General features: G+C 42.4%; 3 protein-coding genes and 1 long non-coding RNA gene across 4 annotated transcripts; 2 read left to right on the forward strand and 2 right to left on the reverse strand.

The window, feature by feature from the left end:
- Positions 1-1,077: 1,077 nt before the first annotated feature.
- Positions 1,078-2,154, forward strand: LOC144386308 (uncharacterized). The gene is made up of 4 exons (XR_013452002.1): positions 1,078-1,469; positions 1,561-1,626; positions 1,738-1,837; positions 1,932-2,154. It is a non-coding gene; the product is annotated as an uncharacterized LOC144386308 (long non-coding RNA).
- A 1,666-nt stretch (positions 2,155-3,820) lies between these two features.
- On the reverse strand, positions 3,821-7,339 carry LOC120830746 (dual specificity protein phosphatase 26). The gene is made up of 3 exons (XM_040195622.2): positions 6,873-7,339; positions 5,646-5,857; positions 3,821-5,567 (listed from the first exon to the last, which is right to left on the reverse strand). Exons 1-3 carry the CDS (start codon positions 7,049-7,051, stop codon positions 5,374-5,376), a joined length of 585 nt encoding a protein of 194 aa, XP_040051556.1. The 5' UTR covers positions 7,052-7,339; the 3' UTR covers positions 3,821-5,373.
- A 399-nt stretch (positions 7,340-7,738) lies between these two features.
- bag4 (BCL2 associated athanogene 4) lies at positions 7,739-11,482 on the reverse strand. Its single transcript, XM_040195621.2, has 5 exons — positions 11,190-11,482; positions 10,530-10,649; positions 10,111-10,341; positions 9,761-10,030; positions 7,739-9,465 (listed from the first exon to the last, which is right to left on the reverse strand). Exons 1-5 carry the CDS (start codon positions 11,256-11,258, stop codon positions 9,001-9,003), a joined length of 1,155 nt encoding a protein of 384 aa, XP_040051555.2. The 5' UTR covers positions 11,259-11,482; the 3' UTR covers positions 7,739-9,000.
- A 194-nt stretch (positions 11,483-11,676) lies between these two features.
- Positions 11,677-14,422, forward strand: lsm1 (LSM1, U6 small nuclear RNA associated). Its single transcript, XM_040195626.2, has 4 exons — positions 11,677-12,119; positions 12,252-12,320; positions 12,512-12,627; positions 13,874-14,422. Exons 1-4 carry the CDS (start codon positions 12,074-12,076, stop codon positions 14,042-14,044), a joined length of 402 nt encoding a protein of 133 aa, XP_040051560.1. The 5' UTR covers positions 11,677-12,073; the 3' UTR covers positions 14,045-14,422.
- The last annotated feature ends 24 nt before the right edge of the window (positions 14,423-14,446 follow it).

Below are 14,446 nucleotides of genomic sequence, written 5' to 3' on the forward strand. Positions count from 1 at the left end.
CCAAAGTTCAGTTGCTTTGATCAGTCTTATATAAATTGATAGATAGTTTCACTCTGTCCAACCTGTGTTTTGCTGTTGGTGCTTCCACCAGGAGAAGGTAAGTGGTTAAAAGAATAGAGGGAGATAAAATGCATTGATTAAGCGGTATGTGTTTGATGTGTTGACTTTGACATTCAACTATGTACGCTGGAATTTAAAAAAAGACTTGAACGTCTGTTGAGAGTTAAGATTATTTGTACATTCTTTAGAAATCACTAGATTTAGTCTTCTGAACCTTTCTTTGCAGGTTCAACTCATACAATGTGACAATTTATTCAGAGGATTTCATGAATTTTCATATAATTTATATTTTTTTATTTATTTATAATTTAACGTTGTTCTTTGAAGGACTTTAAATCATGTTTGTAGTTGCTTCTAGATAAATGAGTGTATTAGTACGTCCAATAATAAACATTGTGTAACCCAAATGAACAATGCTCCCCTTTTCAATGTTTCCCTCAGTTCACCATGATGCGTGCAGCCGTCGGTATCTGGATCTTATCAGCAGTGATCTGCGTGGGGGGAGGCCATCTCCCTGATGATGGTGACGCTGATAACGAAGATTGGTACTACGAGGTTGTCGATGACCAGGCATATCAAGACCCTGAACCCGACGGCGTTGGGGGATTTGCCTACAGTCTGTACAGGAAATTGGCAGCTCATGCCGACTCTAAAGGCAAGAACATCCTCTTCTCCCCGAGTAGTGTCTCCGTCGCATCAGTGAAGGAACCGCTGTATTTGTGGACAACAAGTTCAAGGTGAAGCCCGACTTCCTGGATACGTTGATGCAGTCCTACTGTCACAAACAGACGTTCCCCGTCTCCGGAATACTAAGGTCCGAAGCTCGGGATCTCAGTCACCCCTCTGTGGCACGTGACAATGGTTTGTGCCACTCAGGATCAGCCCACTGAGCGGGCACGGCCACTCCCACCAACGCACCTGTGGCTCGTCTCTCATCAGGAGAGGTTGGGCATTTAAGCTGCCGAAGCCTCAGAAGCCGGTGCGAAGTTTTGTGCATGTTGCCATCACATTCTGAGTGTTCTCTTGATATCCTGTTTCTGCCTACCTGTTATTGACCTCTCCTTTGTCCCAGACCTCGTTCACGCCTGCCTGACCCTCGACGGTACCTCTGCCTACCTCCGCGCTCCCGGCTTTCGACCCCTGCCTGTTCACCGGACCCTACCACGCCTGATCCTTGTCTGTACCCCGCTAATAAAACTGCGCTCTGCGCTTGAGTTCACTCTGGTCTCTTGTGGTGCGTTACACCTACCTTGCAGATGGGTTCAACGTTAACTTCACCCAGACCACAGATAGTGCCAATACCATCAAGAAGTACGTGGAGGATAAGACCAATGGGAAGATAGACAAGCTGGTTGAGGATCTGGATCCAAGCACAGTCATGTATCTCACCAGCTACATCTACTACAAAGGTAAAACGTCAACTGAGATGAGATGTTGCTTTGTTGACTTATGTTGAGGTCCACATTTAAGTTGTATGTTTTATTACTGCTCATCAAACAGGAAATTGGGCGACTTCATTTGATCCCAAACTCACAGAGGACGTTTTATGTGGATAAGAAAACCCAGGTTGAAAGTTGCACCACTTTTTCCAGAATGGTTCAGAGTCACAGTAATAAAGTATCATCATACATCTTTTCCAATTGAGGGAAGTCACGTTTACGCCACCATTTTTTTCAGGTTCCAGTCCAGATGTTTATGAACGAGCGTGTCGAAACCTGTAACGACTGGAATATTAACACATCAGTGCTGCACCTGCCTTTCAAGAAGAGTCTCGGATGTAAGGAGAGAAAGACACTTTGAATTGACACATATTTTCTCCGTATCTATATGGTTTGCATCTCTCATCTCACTCATCCTCCTTCACGCCGTAGGTTGTCCACCAAGCTCCCCTGCATGTCGATGAGGCCGGAGCCACCGCTGCATTTCCAGCACCAAAAACCTTTTATGTGAAGATAAATGAGCCATTTGTGGTTATCATCATTGAACGCAACACAAAACAAATACTCATGATGGGCAGGATTATTAACCCAAATATCTGATCTGATGCCAGAACAGGCATATTGTGTTCAAATATAATTTTCCTTGAAAATCCTCATTCTTTGTTCTCCTTTTTTATGAGTGAGTGTTTGTTCTTTACACTAGAGGGTAACATAAGTAAAGTAAGTAAATAAAATGTTATTGAAAGATATTAGAATTTGGTCTTTATATAACAGAATAAAAGCAGTGACTATATAGATAATTTATCTAATTTATTAGATAATTAATATAATTTTATATAAAAAAAGTTAAACCAAATGGATGAAAAAAGCACATGGCACAGAAGTGACATCAAAAGGAACATATGTAATCTGTTTTCTGAACCAATGTGTGAGGATGTCACAACCGAGGGAATCCTGGAATTAGGAGGCAGGCAAGCGAGACTTGGTCAAGGTATAAAAGAAGTTTTCTTTATTTGTAAAAAAAAAAGGAAGGTTCCCGATACACGTCTCATTAAACAGATAAACAACCAAACAAAATCTAATTCATTAACTGAATCAACTCCACATAACCTCATCTAACACGTGCCCTCAGATACACCATTTCCCCCCCAACAGTCAATGTCCTCCACCTTTATAGCGCCGTCAATCAACCCCCCCAGGTTGCACCATGTGCACATTATGACACTCTCCCTTCTGAATACCTGGTCCAACCCGATGATGTCATTGCTGACACCATCCCCTGCACAACACTAGGCCTCACTGCCTGCCCTCCCCTCTAGCCTCCAGCACACCTGCCGAGCATTGGCAAGCATCCAACAAACTTACCAACATGGGGACAAAGGTGAGTTGTCACCCACTTTGTCACACAATGACAATAGAGATCGTAAATCGGGAAATACATGTTGTGTAACAGTGTCATAGTGGTGTATCCAACGTGCTGAAGAGCAGGTAGTCTGTTGCAACGGTTCACAACCCAATTCCAGCCTGAAGATGTGCATCCGTCCACAGCTCCAGAGATCACTCTGAGGCGTCACACAAAAGGTAACATGGTAGCAACGAAGAAAAGAGAACAAATTCATCTCTTTATTGTTCTTGTCTAGTCAGAAAAATGTAAAATATTGTAACACAAATTCCATCTCTGCAGCTTCCTGGTCCGGAGCGCTTTGTGGGTGCCAAAGTGTGACACTTGTGTTAGTGAGCCCACCTCTGTTACCACGCTGCAGCTACTGATGCATACCGAGTAACTGGGACACTCCTTCTTAAAATAAGAATTGAATGTTTAACAATCGTTTTCTCTTGTAAATATGAACAAGATCATTACAACAATGGTTGCAAATAAACCCATCACATTAAATAAACTGCATTAAACACATCTGCAATAGCCTTGATAAATCATATAAACGGTTACATATGATTAAATATATGGTTTAAATACACGTATTCTCCCACCTAATGGTAGAGATGTGAACACGTTTACTCTGCGTCTCCTTATTAGACTGTCTCTGCTCTAAATGCACAATACACAGAAAAACTTAGATGAACCTATATTGCATCAAACCGTTCTCCCATTAACGGGTATCGCTGTGTACATGGATGAATGAAAATTTATATGGTGTAGTCAACTACTTTTGCGACCCACGATTATTTATTATTTTCATTAATTAAATTCTCTTCTAATTGTGATCACCGCTACCACGGGGTGTGGTTACTGTTCTGTAGGACTAGTTATTACACAACTACGGACCCACAGATGACCAAAGCAAACAGACCAAGGCAAAGTATTCCCCCAGAGTACAACATTTATTTGAACATTTGTCTTAAAATATCAATGATAGGAAACAATTTATTGAAGAGATTCCCGTCAGCTCTGGGAATGTAGTAAAACAACTATGGGTTTTAACAAAGAAATTGGGTTCTATTAGTGGCACAAAATAAAGAAACACAAAACAGGGACAAAATATAACAAAACAAAACAGCAGTGCTTCTAATCCCAGCCTGGCCTTTGCGTTTCTCTCCACCTGGGCCAGCTCACACCTGGTTTGGGCTTCTCCTGAGAAACTGGATCTGGGGCACAGAGCAGAAGCGTCACCAATGCCCAAATCATTTTGACACAGAAAGGCACAGCATGCTGCCTGCAGTGTCATTATGTGCAGCCTTCATATCCAGCCTAGGAAGGAAGTAGGGGGGGGGCTGAACCTACAGGAGCTCAGGAGGGACATTTTCTCACTGGCTACATAACGATCACCATGGTGACCATGTTCATGGAGATGGCTTCTTCCCATGCAGACCACTGCTGATAAGATCCAGATACGCATCATTGTAAACTAGGAGAAATGTTTAAGAGGCCAGCATTGTTCATTTGGCTCACACAATGTGAGCTAATCCACTAATTGATCTAGAAGCAACAATATACATGATGGTTCAAAGGCCTTGAAAAACAATTTTGTCAACTCTCTTGCTATGAATGATTGGCTTCGCCATAAACATACCGTGACACAAATTCGCAGAGGCATTGAGTAAAATCAAATAAATTATATGAAAATTCATGAAATTACAATATTTTATAATTTGAACCTGCAAAGAAAGGTAAATCTAGTCATTTCTAAAGAATTTCCATGTACAACTCTCGACAGAAGTATTTCTTTTATTTTTTATTCCAGCGTGCATAGTTGAATCTTATTGCTTAAACAATGCATTTTATCTCCCTCCATTCTTTTAACCACATACCTTCTCCTGGTGGAAGCACCAACAGCAAAACACAGGTTGGACAGAGTGAACCATCCATTTTTATAAGACTGATCAGAGCAACTGAACTTTTGCTTTGTTTATTCTTTATTCCAACCTCCTATATGCGTTGCCTCTGCATTCATTCTGTGTAATGATTACTGTCGAACTATAGCATCAAATTGAGACTGTTTTTTTTATGCACAAAAGGTGTTAATGATAATTATTGTCTGCAGACCATACTATACTATATCATACTATGTCATTCAAAATAAAGCAAATCAGTGCTGGAGTATGTAAGTAGCACTGATTGAATCGAATGGCGCACATCCAACAGAAAGTTGTATTAAATTCCCTTTTTTTAATGTGAAACTTAAATCCATTAAACATGTACAAATTGACAGCATCTAAAAATATATTTTGCAAGAAAAGCACAATCCACAAAGTACTCTGATGGCGTAAATTTCTTTTCAAAAACAATATCAGTACAAGTAGAATGAAAATGTATGCATCTTATTATATTTTTAACAATACGCCATATTATTGATCTCGTCATATATTTTTTTATATATTTATTTTTAAGTTCTGGACTCCGACTAGTAGCCCTAGTTCAGCGTGCGCGAAAGAGTCGGCCATCCAGTTTGATCAGCTGTCGCAGGAAACCTCGATTGGGGATGACACCCCGGTTATCTTTCACAGCACAAATAGCCTCCACCAGGGTTAGGTCCTGCTTCAGCATCAGGTAAGCCAGGACCAGGGTGGCCGAGCGGCTCACTCCTACCCGACAGTGCACCAACACTTTGCCTGGGAATCAGAGAAGCATTGCAATATTAATTTGAAAACAAAAATGTCTACAAATCTCTCCTCTAACCCTCCTCTCACCTCCCCTGCTGAGAGCCATGTGGATAAAGTCTGCAGCTGCCTGGAAGTTGACACTCATGTCAAAGCTGCAGGAATCGTGAGCCCCTATTCCCATGTAGGTGATCTCCATGCCCTCGTAGATGTCTGGCTGTACGCCGCGTTTGCAGTGAGCTGCATTGAGGATATGAGTGACTCGATGCTTGGATAGATCTGCCCGGTTCTCTGCACTGTGTCTGACAATAGGTAGAATATAAGGTCAAATGTCTTTCTTTCTTGATGAACCATTTGCATGTGTTGTTGGTGATTGATTTACATTTTGAAGTTGCTTTTACACATTTGAGGTGAATTTGTCAAAAGATCTGAGCTGTGCTTTCACAGCGCATGCATCCGTGGAAACTCTCTCACAGCGCAGCTCTAGTTTCTGCACAACCCCAATGTGGAATGCCATTTGTAGGATCTCAAGTTTCTCATTATGCAATTGAATCTGACTAATTACAAATGGACCAAAGTCTAGACATGTGCAACATTTGTAAAACTCCACTCTCTCTGTCGCAACACAATAATATTTTGAAAGCAATAGTGTTACGCAGTAACAAGACCATGCTGCATTCAGCAAGTCTGAGGCCTGATCCTACAGTAATCTCAACACCAGGGACTCGAGCCCTCCCTCAGAGCCTGTGAGTGTTTGGGGCCGAGCCCCTGTCAAATCATTGAGTGTTTGAAGGCTCTCGGACAAACAATTCAAATCCTGTTTTAACACTTTTTGTAAATAGGCATTCCTGGAGACTTTGTCCGAGGGAATTATGCACAATTCATACCAATGTGCCATTAATGATGGAGTTAATCAGTGAGAGAATGAGACGTTAAAAAGATAAATAAACAAAGGATACGGCACATGTGTGTTCAGCTCGAGGAATTTCATTTACTGAGACATATTAAGGATTGAAGATGGAACATAAAAACTCAAACCGAGATGGAAGCAGATTATATTGCACCAACGTATTCATCAAAGATTTAGATTTTTTATTCTTGTAGCCTTTTTGACAACAGCTTTTTTGAAATGACCTCTTCTCTTGTTAGGAAAGAGCTTGAAAGACTTTCAAATCTAGGAGAAAAAAGTATAAAATATATATGCACAATTTGTACATAATAGTTTTGACGTTGTCATGGTAACGACATGTTGCAGCAAAGTGCTGTCCCATTTGTATTTTTTTTTTAAAAAGCTGAAAAAATATGTGATTTACTTACTGGTCACCAATGTAAAGCCTCGGCCAGACTTCATCTGCATGGCTGATGATGGCTTTACCAGTAAACAACAGTCTTTCCAACTCAAACACTGCCAATCCAGGGGAACTCAGGTCAATTTCCACTTTGCGAGAAGGAGGTTTATCATTCCAAGACGCAGGAAGCTTGGATGTATAAGACATAGCTTTTCCTCTTGAGTGACAATAGTTTCCTAGAATGCAACTTCTACTGTAATTCCATCAGAAGTAGACAGTTTGTAACAGGCAACTAATTTACTAAAATGACCTCCAGAATATAGTAAAAAAAAAAAAAAAGCTATAGGGAACAGAAGTACCCAACTAGGCTGAATTTAACAGCTTGGCTGATTCTTGTCTCAGGCTTCTTTGACTCAGATGTACTCACCAAAGGGTGTCCTAAGGTTTGTGAGGCCATCTGACCCTCACATTACATCCAGCCTATGAGCCTCAAGCCCTCAGGGGCCTGCGTCACGCTTTTGCATCAAAATAGCGGTCTATTTAAAGACCTGTATGCAGCCTTGTAGATGTAAGGAGAGCAGACCCATGCAGCAATTAGCTACTCGACCAAAAAAAACCAAGCAATTTCCTATTCTTTAATTGTTTAACAGGATTTTCTTTTTAAAAAGGAAATATGCTCATTTATCTGTTCCTATTACCCATTTAGAGCTGAACAAAATATTGGAGAAATTGGCATATACAATTTAAAAGAAAAAAAAATCAAATCCATTTGATCATAGGTCAAAAAATATATAGACATTTAATTATTTCTCTATGTTCCCACTTAAATACTTCAGGCAAAGACTCCCATCTTGTGTTGAAATCATGCATTACACATTTAACTGTACAGGAAAATTAACACATCGGCAGGTGTTTTTATTTTTATTCCATGCAAAGCTTTTGATTATATTTTTTTTTCATTTCTGACTATAAAACCAACCCCTGAAATATGGCGCTTTTTTTTAATGGTTGAAAAAAAAAAAAAGGAGACAGAAACAAGGTCCAAATTAAACACTTGATCCAAGTGCTGTGAACAACATTGTCATTAAGCACAAAACATTACTGAAAATGTTAAAGTACATACAGCAACTGATGGAATATTTTATTCTGAAAATACAATTCACTTTCTTGTCATGTATCTATGTATGTATAAACATACACACACACACACACACACACATATATACTCCAAGTGTTTAAGACGGAATGAAAAGAACATCATTTAACATTTTTTTCAAGTAATTCTCAAACTTCCTATGTATCTGTTATAACAGTAGTTCCTAGAGTAAAATACATGGCATTCATATGTAGGTCTGATTCTAGATCCACACTCAGGAAGAAATTTCATCCAAAAAATGGAATAACAGGGAAAAAAAATCTTTATTTTTTTAATCTTTTAACTAATCTGCTACGTTTTAGGCCCAATTACTGTAAAACATGAGTGCTCGTCTAACATTGCAGTGCATGCACGGATGGGAGCACAATTGAAGGAAGCAAAGCTTTGCACCTTTTCCTGCAGAGAAATGGGGAAGTTAGTGACAATGGGATACTAAGTGTATGGCCTCTATTGGATGTGAGGACAAAATCGTGCAAACAGATTGAAAAAAAAGATGTAGGATCAGAGTGAAACCAACCCACTATCCAGAGGGACAGCATGAATCTGAATCACAGTTTACAAACCACCGACAGTTGCAATGTGGCACTGAATCCATCACCCTGCATCTCTGCCCTGCATTATGCTGGAAAAAGCACTACAATAAATACAAGCCGAGCAAGAGCGTCGGGTCGTGTAGGCGTCAGAGGGACTGACTGATGCCGCAAGTCCCTAATGTGCCCAACCATGAGCATAAACTTCTGACACCATCATATCACTTTTACCAGCATAATTGGGCCTTAAAAGGTTGATTCCAGGTAGCAATAATTGCTCTGCCTTGGTCTCGGGTCCCATGCCACTTATTTATGGCATTGTATATTATGGTGATGGAAAAAACCTTAAGATAAAACCGCTCAGAGAGAGAGAGATGGAAGAGAAGTCAACCCCTTATTGTGTCCATGGAAGATCTGGAAGAAGAAAACAGAGTGACGTTGTGACCCACAAACTAGTAAATAAGTCCAATTCAGAAGGCCTTCTTCTCCAGCTGGTCCAGAATGGCCTGGATCCTCTGTACAGCCTCCTTTCGGGCTTGCCGGACATTATCCTGTCCCTTAGTCTCCACGGAGTCCAGCTCCAGCAGCTCTTTGGTCAGCAGTTCCTCCAGACACCGGTAACTCTTGTCAGACTTTTTACCAACAAACTCGTCAACATCCTCCTGGAGCAGTAGCATTCTGGCCATGACCTGCTGGACCTTAGCTAGGCCGCGGTTGTCGCTGAGGGGATGAGGTCCAGCATGGGAGGGAGCTGGTGCTCGGGGTGGGGCCGAGGGAGGGGGCTCACCTTGCGAAGGATTAGGTTCCCCTCTCCCGGTTTTGTGGTATATTTGGGGAGGTGCACTTATTTCAGCGGGCTTTCCATTGGGGGGATTCAGGGATGGGGTCGGCCTGGGTTTAGGTCCCACTTGAGGAACACGTTGGTGCAGTTGCTCCTACAGCAACACAAAAGAAAAGATAGTTATGATACTTCGTAATCGTCGAGCGAATTGAAATTGTATTGACTTAATTGAACAATCTATGGCTAAACTCTGGTGAAATTGGCCTTTTTTTAGATCCCTACTCCTAAAGTGGTTTTGAAATGCATCCCAATACCTGTAAGGTGATAGCTTTTAAGCGGCTTAAAACCTTTAGTGTTAAAGTGAATTGACCTTTGTGTAATTTGAGCGCTTGCATTATTAAACCTTCATAAAGAACCCACATTGGAATACAGCGGGTGCAGACTCATACCTTGGGCTGGTACGGTGGAGGAGCTCCGCTTCCAGTCCCCGGCCAAGCCGGAGGATGTGGTGGACGGACGGGATTTCCGTAGTGGTTTTGTGGAGGCTGCTGACCTGCCTGCCATTGCTGCTGTGTGGGGGCATACGCACCAGAGTGCGCCCACGCATCGGCCTGAGGGTTCGGGTGGAGAGGCTGGCCGGCGGGGTACGGGGGGTTCGATGGCATGGCATGACCGCCTTCACTGTAGTGAGGGTACGCCCCAGGGGGATATCCAGGACCCTGGGAGGAGAGGCAAGACAGATAATTTGTACTTTCTAATGTGCTGTGTTTGTTTTAGGCGTAAAAGTAATTTTGCTCACCCCTTGACAGTGTGGACCAGGGTAGTGATGATGTTGGTGCTGAGAGTGTGGCTGCCCGGACGGCCCGCCGCTCTGCTCCGCAGGACAGCCCTGGTTGGGATAAGAGCCCGCAGCCGGCCTTTGAGCGTCAGCACAGTAGAAAGGGTTGGACGGGTGGAAACCACTGGTTGAATACTGACTCTGTGCCGGGCTGTAGACACCGTGGCCGTTTGGATAACCTCCAGGCATTACCTACAAGGAAAGCACAAGAGGGTTTGAATTATCCGGCATACCATTCGGAGTACGTGTGTGTGTGTAAATGCCTCGTAGAGGTGTTAGGCGGTTGGGACAATGTGAGGGAAAGGTGAAAGCTCTTAAGAGACTTAAGGATAGCGAGTGGATTTAAAAGGGAGCAGGTCCTCTTGCATCGCGAGCTGTACCTGTTGATTGTACTGAGGCTGGCCGTCTGATCCCGAGGGGTAGGGATTCGCATAGTGTCCCGTGGAATGAGACTGGGGGTACCAGTAGTGCGACGGGTAGCCTGGATACTGAGGAGCATCCTGTCAAGACAAAAAAATCACATGCGAGAGTTAATACTTTAAGGGAATTAATTTCCGTCCTTGAAGTGCAGGAGCACCATTTTAAAAGGTCCGAGTTGTCCTTGGTAGAAGCTGGCAGGAGTGTTTAAACCAACATGCAACTGTAACTGAGTAAACAGCGTCAATAGTTAACGCATCGCTCGCAGGTCCACAGTGGACAGCTAGCCGCGATCAGGCCGCGTTGATCATTTGAGGACAGACATTTCTCAGACATGTACAAAGCGACGCAACTGCATTAACACACAACGTTGGTATTAGCGGGGAGGACCCGTCCAGACGAACGGGACGAAGCCGGGCGACAGCTGAACAAGCAGTACGGCGCTAAATGTTACATAATGCCAGCTAGCTCCGTTAGCCGTCCAGCTAGCGCGGATAGCGCGCTGCCACACCGGGGGAACAATGTTTTTTGTACAGACGTCAGGTCATTTTATAGTGATAAAGCACACGCGGGGAGAGGCACGGGATTTGTCAAAGCTGTGTCCCCCTCTTACCCCTCCTTACCATGGTGTTATTCCAGTTTCCGTTAGTATTTGCGGAGTTACCAGTCGAGGGCCAGTCGGATTTTTGCATTTGATGAGGATGATGCACCAGCTAAACGCGATCCGCGGTAGCCGTCCTGTTGATTGCCATCGCCAAAAAGACAAACCTCAAACAAAACTACCGTTTCTGATGCGGGCCGTCAAGTTGGTCCACGCTGTAAACAACAATGCTACCGTTTCCACAGAAGTAGAGGTGGTCTGAATGGGATCAGTAAATGAAGCAATGGCACCACAAAGCGTAGGCGATCCCGTCCTGTGGCTTTCACGGAGGGTAAAACGGAGGAGCTCTTACTCTGCTGCTTTTTAATGGCACCGCAACTCTCACATTTACTCAAGCTACATAAAGAAATGGGGTTGCTCGGAAGGTCACATGTATGTTACTTATCTAAGTCTACTCGTAAATGGAATAAAGATATCATTTAATCCGCGTATACATCGACTACAACGTTAGTTATCTAGCCACACAAACTAAAGCATTCAATGGTTCCAAAAATGTCACTGTCTATTATATACGATCTTCGTTGTCACCAATGCGTCAGATGACGCGAAAAACCAACACGTCATTAAATATCCTATTTTTTATACAAACTTTTATTTTAATATTTTACGTCCTGTATTTGTTGTTCATTTATAAAATAGGATTTTCCTTAAGCATCGGTGCTAAATGTTTTGTGAATTGGGATTAAAATGTTGTTGCAGCGCAGAAAGGGTTAAGCCGATACAGGAAGTGTGTCCCGGGCGTGTATAAAGACACTTCCTGTACTCCGCTTGAAAGAAACATATTTTGAAACATTCATGGCTTGACCTCACGTAAATATACACGAAGCAAATCAAAGACAGCCCAAGATGAACTACGTACCGGGGACAGCCAGTCTCATTGACGACATCGACAGTAAGTCGCAGGCAGGACGCGTTAGCTGGAACGTCGTTTAAAGATGCGGCATCGTGTCTGACGCCAACTGGGTTTAATTTATTACGTGTGTAATGTTGTAATTAGCACGCGCGTGTTGTTTGTGTCTTGCAGAGAAGCACCTGGTGTTGCTCCGAGATGGCAGAACACTGATCGGTTACCTCAGAAGCATTGATCAGTTTGGTATATTCCATTTGATTCTTTTTCGCTATTAATTCTCACTTCTACGGTGAAAAACACACGCCGAAGCCTTCCAGCTAATTGCGCAGAGGCTCAGTGCAAGTTCCCACGGAGCCTATTCAAACGTGGAGATGTTCTCCTTTTTTATATATCAATGCGATTTAATGTTCTTAACGTGTTTCTCTCACCTTCAGCCAATCTAGTCTTCCATCAAACAGTTGAGCGCATCCATGTGGGGAAGAAATTCGGTGACATCCCCAGAGGAATCTTCATTGTGAGAGGAGAGAACGTGGTGCTGCTTGGAGAGATAGTAAGTGGGAGTATTCGGTTTGTTGGTTTTTTTGTGGTGTTTTTGTGTGTAGCTGAGATGCTACCACAAGAACTAAATCATGATATTCATGCATACTATTCGAAATGGGTGTTGGAGTGAAGCTTCCCATAACCATGTGGCTAAGGAGACAAACATGTGTGTTTGGAAACAACAAGTCAACACAACGTTTATGAATTGTTTTGTTTATTAATCTTTCTGTGTGGTTAGTCACTAGGTTACCAACTAAGTAAATACAACAGCTTGGAGGCTTTAACAAATGATTTTTAGTCTGAGCCTCATTAATTTCAACACTGAAACACTGTTTCGTAAACGCAGAATGAGCTATTTTGTCAAATCTGATGGTGGGATGTGATTTTAATGCAGCCTCTTGCATAGTCAGTTAAAACATAGAAAACATTCATCCACCTCCCATGTTGATTTACTCTTAATTGAACAAAACCCAAAAGCACCCTGAGATATCAGAAACCTACAATAAAATGCAACTCCTGCTCAGCCACTTAAAGGTCTTCTTCAGAACATTATAGATGCAGCTGTAATGTGTTAATTTGTGCAGTGACAAGTTCAGGCAGATTTCAGTGTGTTTATAGGACCCTCTCGGCCTGCACTCAACTCATCGTGCGTGTGTGTGACTGTGCGCCAGTCTGGACATTTGACTGGTTCTGTACGTGTCATACATTCAGTCATGCATCCGCACGTTGACTGCAGCACCACCTTTACAGCTGCAGAGGATGTACAGCATGAAGCAAGCGCAGCAGTTGATGTAATCAACAAATAAATGCAAAGAAGTTGTGGGCATCACAGTGCATTATGTAATGCCATTTTCATTCACAGAAGACGAGGCATGAATACACTATTGTCGGGCTCAGTGCTCCATATCTTTAGTGGTAGGAGACGTTTGCGGCGGCCAGATTATCACAATCGGTTGTGAGTTTGTGGTTGACTACTGATGCATATCTGAGGACTGAGTGTCTTTTTTTTTTTTTTTTCTTTCTTTTTTTTTAAATAAGGTGTCTTTTCAGATGTAGACCTGTCTGTTGAGATATGGGATGATTACATATGGCTAATGGTGGCAACTCCAAAGCTGCAAGAAGATATTTACACAAAGGATGCTTAAAGTTTCTGTGCTAAGCTTGAAAAATACATTTTAACAGGAGATAAGAAACTCAATGTGTAGTTAACTATTAACAAGTGTTGACCGATGAAATGCCCTCCCTCTCTCCTTTAGGATATGGATAAGCCCTGTGACACGGTCCTGCAGCAGGTTTCCATTGAAGAGATTCTGGAGGAGCAACGGTTGCAGCAACAAGCCAAACAGGAGACGGACAAAGTGAAAATGCAGGCCCTGAAGGACCGAGGCCTTTCCATCCCCAAAGCTGACAACTTGGATGAATACTAACCTTGATCCCACGAGCGTCTCTCTCAGTTTGTATCAGACTGATAAGTTTTACGTTGAGTTTGCCTTTTCTTTTACATGGCTGCGTCATGCTGGGCCTGTATACTGTAGTGTACTGTATGGATTTGATTTGAATTATTTGGAGAAAAAAAGAATAGTGATGCTGCTCTCATTTGTGCAGATCCTTACAGTAAAATGCTAAGAATGTTGTGTTTATGTAAGATCACTCTGTCTGCAATTTAGCAATTATTTTCCGGCAGCACTTTCTATTTTGTCAGTGAAATGTCAAGCCTTTTTATTTGGAGATATGTGGGCCGGCTGTTGACAAAACTACATGCTATGCTCCAATAAAGAGTTTAGTTTTTCATTATGGATGACAAACTTGGTAATTTTGTGTTATCGTAC

This window comes from Gasterosteus aculeatus, chromosome 13 (assembly GCF_964276395.1).
Source record: "Gasterosteus aculeatus chromosome 13, fGasAcu3.hap1.1, whole genome shotgun sequence".
Classification (NCBI taxonomy): Eukaryota; Metazoa; Chordata; class Actinopteri; order Perciformes; family Gasterosteidae; genus Gasterosteus; species Gasterosteus aculeatus.

What these genes read in the sequence shown, in the direction of transcription:
- lsm1 (XM_040195626.2), top strand. Translation starts at nt 12,074, where the DNA reads ATGAACTACGTACCGGGGACAGCCAGTCTCATTGACGACATCGACA. An exon ending in TCTCATTGACGACATCGACA is followed by an intron (nt 12,120 to 12,251) that starts GTAAGTCGCAGG and finishes TGTGTCTTGCAG; the next exon opens with AGAAGCACCTGGTGTTGCTC. An exon ending in CAGAAGCATTGATCAGTTTG is followed by an intron (nt 12,321 to 12,511) that starts GTATATTCCATT and finishes TCTCACCTTCAG; the next exon opens with CCAATCTAGTCTTCCATCAA.
- bag4 (XM_040195621.2), bottom strand. Translation starts at nt 11,258, where the DNA reads ATGCAAAAATCCGACTGGCCCTCGACTGGTAACTCCGCAAATACTAAC. An exon ending in GAAACTGGAATAACACCATG is followed by an intron (nt 10,650 to 11,189) that starts GTAAGGAGGGGT and finishes TTGTCTTGACAG; the next exon opens with GATGCTCCTCAGTATCCAGG. An exon ending in CTGGTCCACACTGTCAAGGG is followed by an intron (nt 10,031 to 10,110) that starts GTGAGCAAAATT and finishes CTCTCCTCCCAG; the next exon opens with GGTCCTGGATATCCCCCTGG.
- LOC120830746 (XM_040195622.2), bottom strand. Translation starts at nt 7,051, where the DNA reads ATGTCTTATACATCCAAGCTTCCTGCGTCTTGGAATGATAAACCTCCT. An exon ending in AGGCTTTACATTGGTGACCA is followed by an intron (nt 5,858 to 6,872) that starts GTAAGTAAATCA and finishes ACCTATTGTCAG; the next exon opens with ACACAGTGCAGAGAACCGGG. An exon ending in CATGGCTCTCAGCAGGGGAG is followed by an intron (nt 5,568 to 5,645) that starts GTGAGAGGAGGG and finishes TCTGATTCCCAG; the next exon opens with GCAAAGTGTTGGTGCACTGT.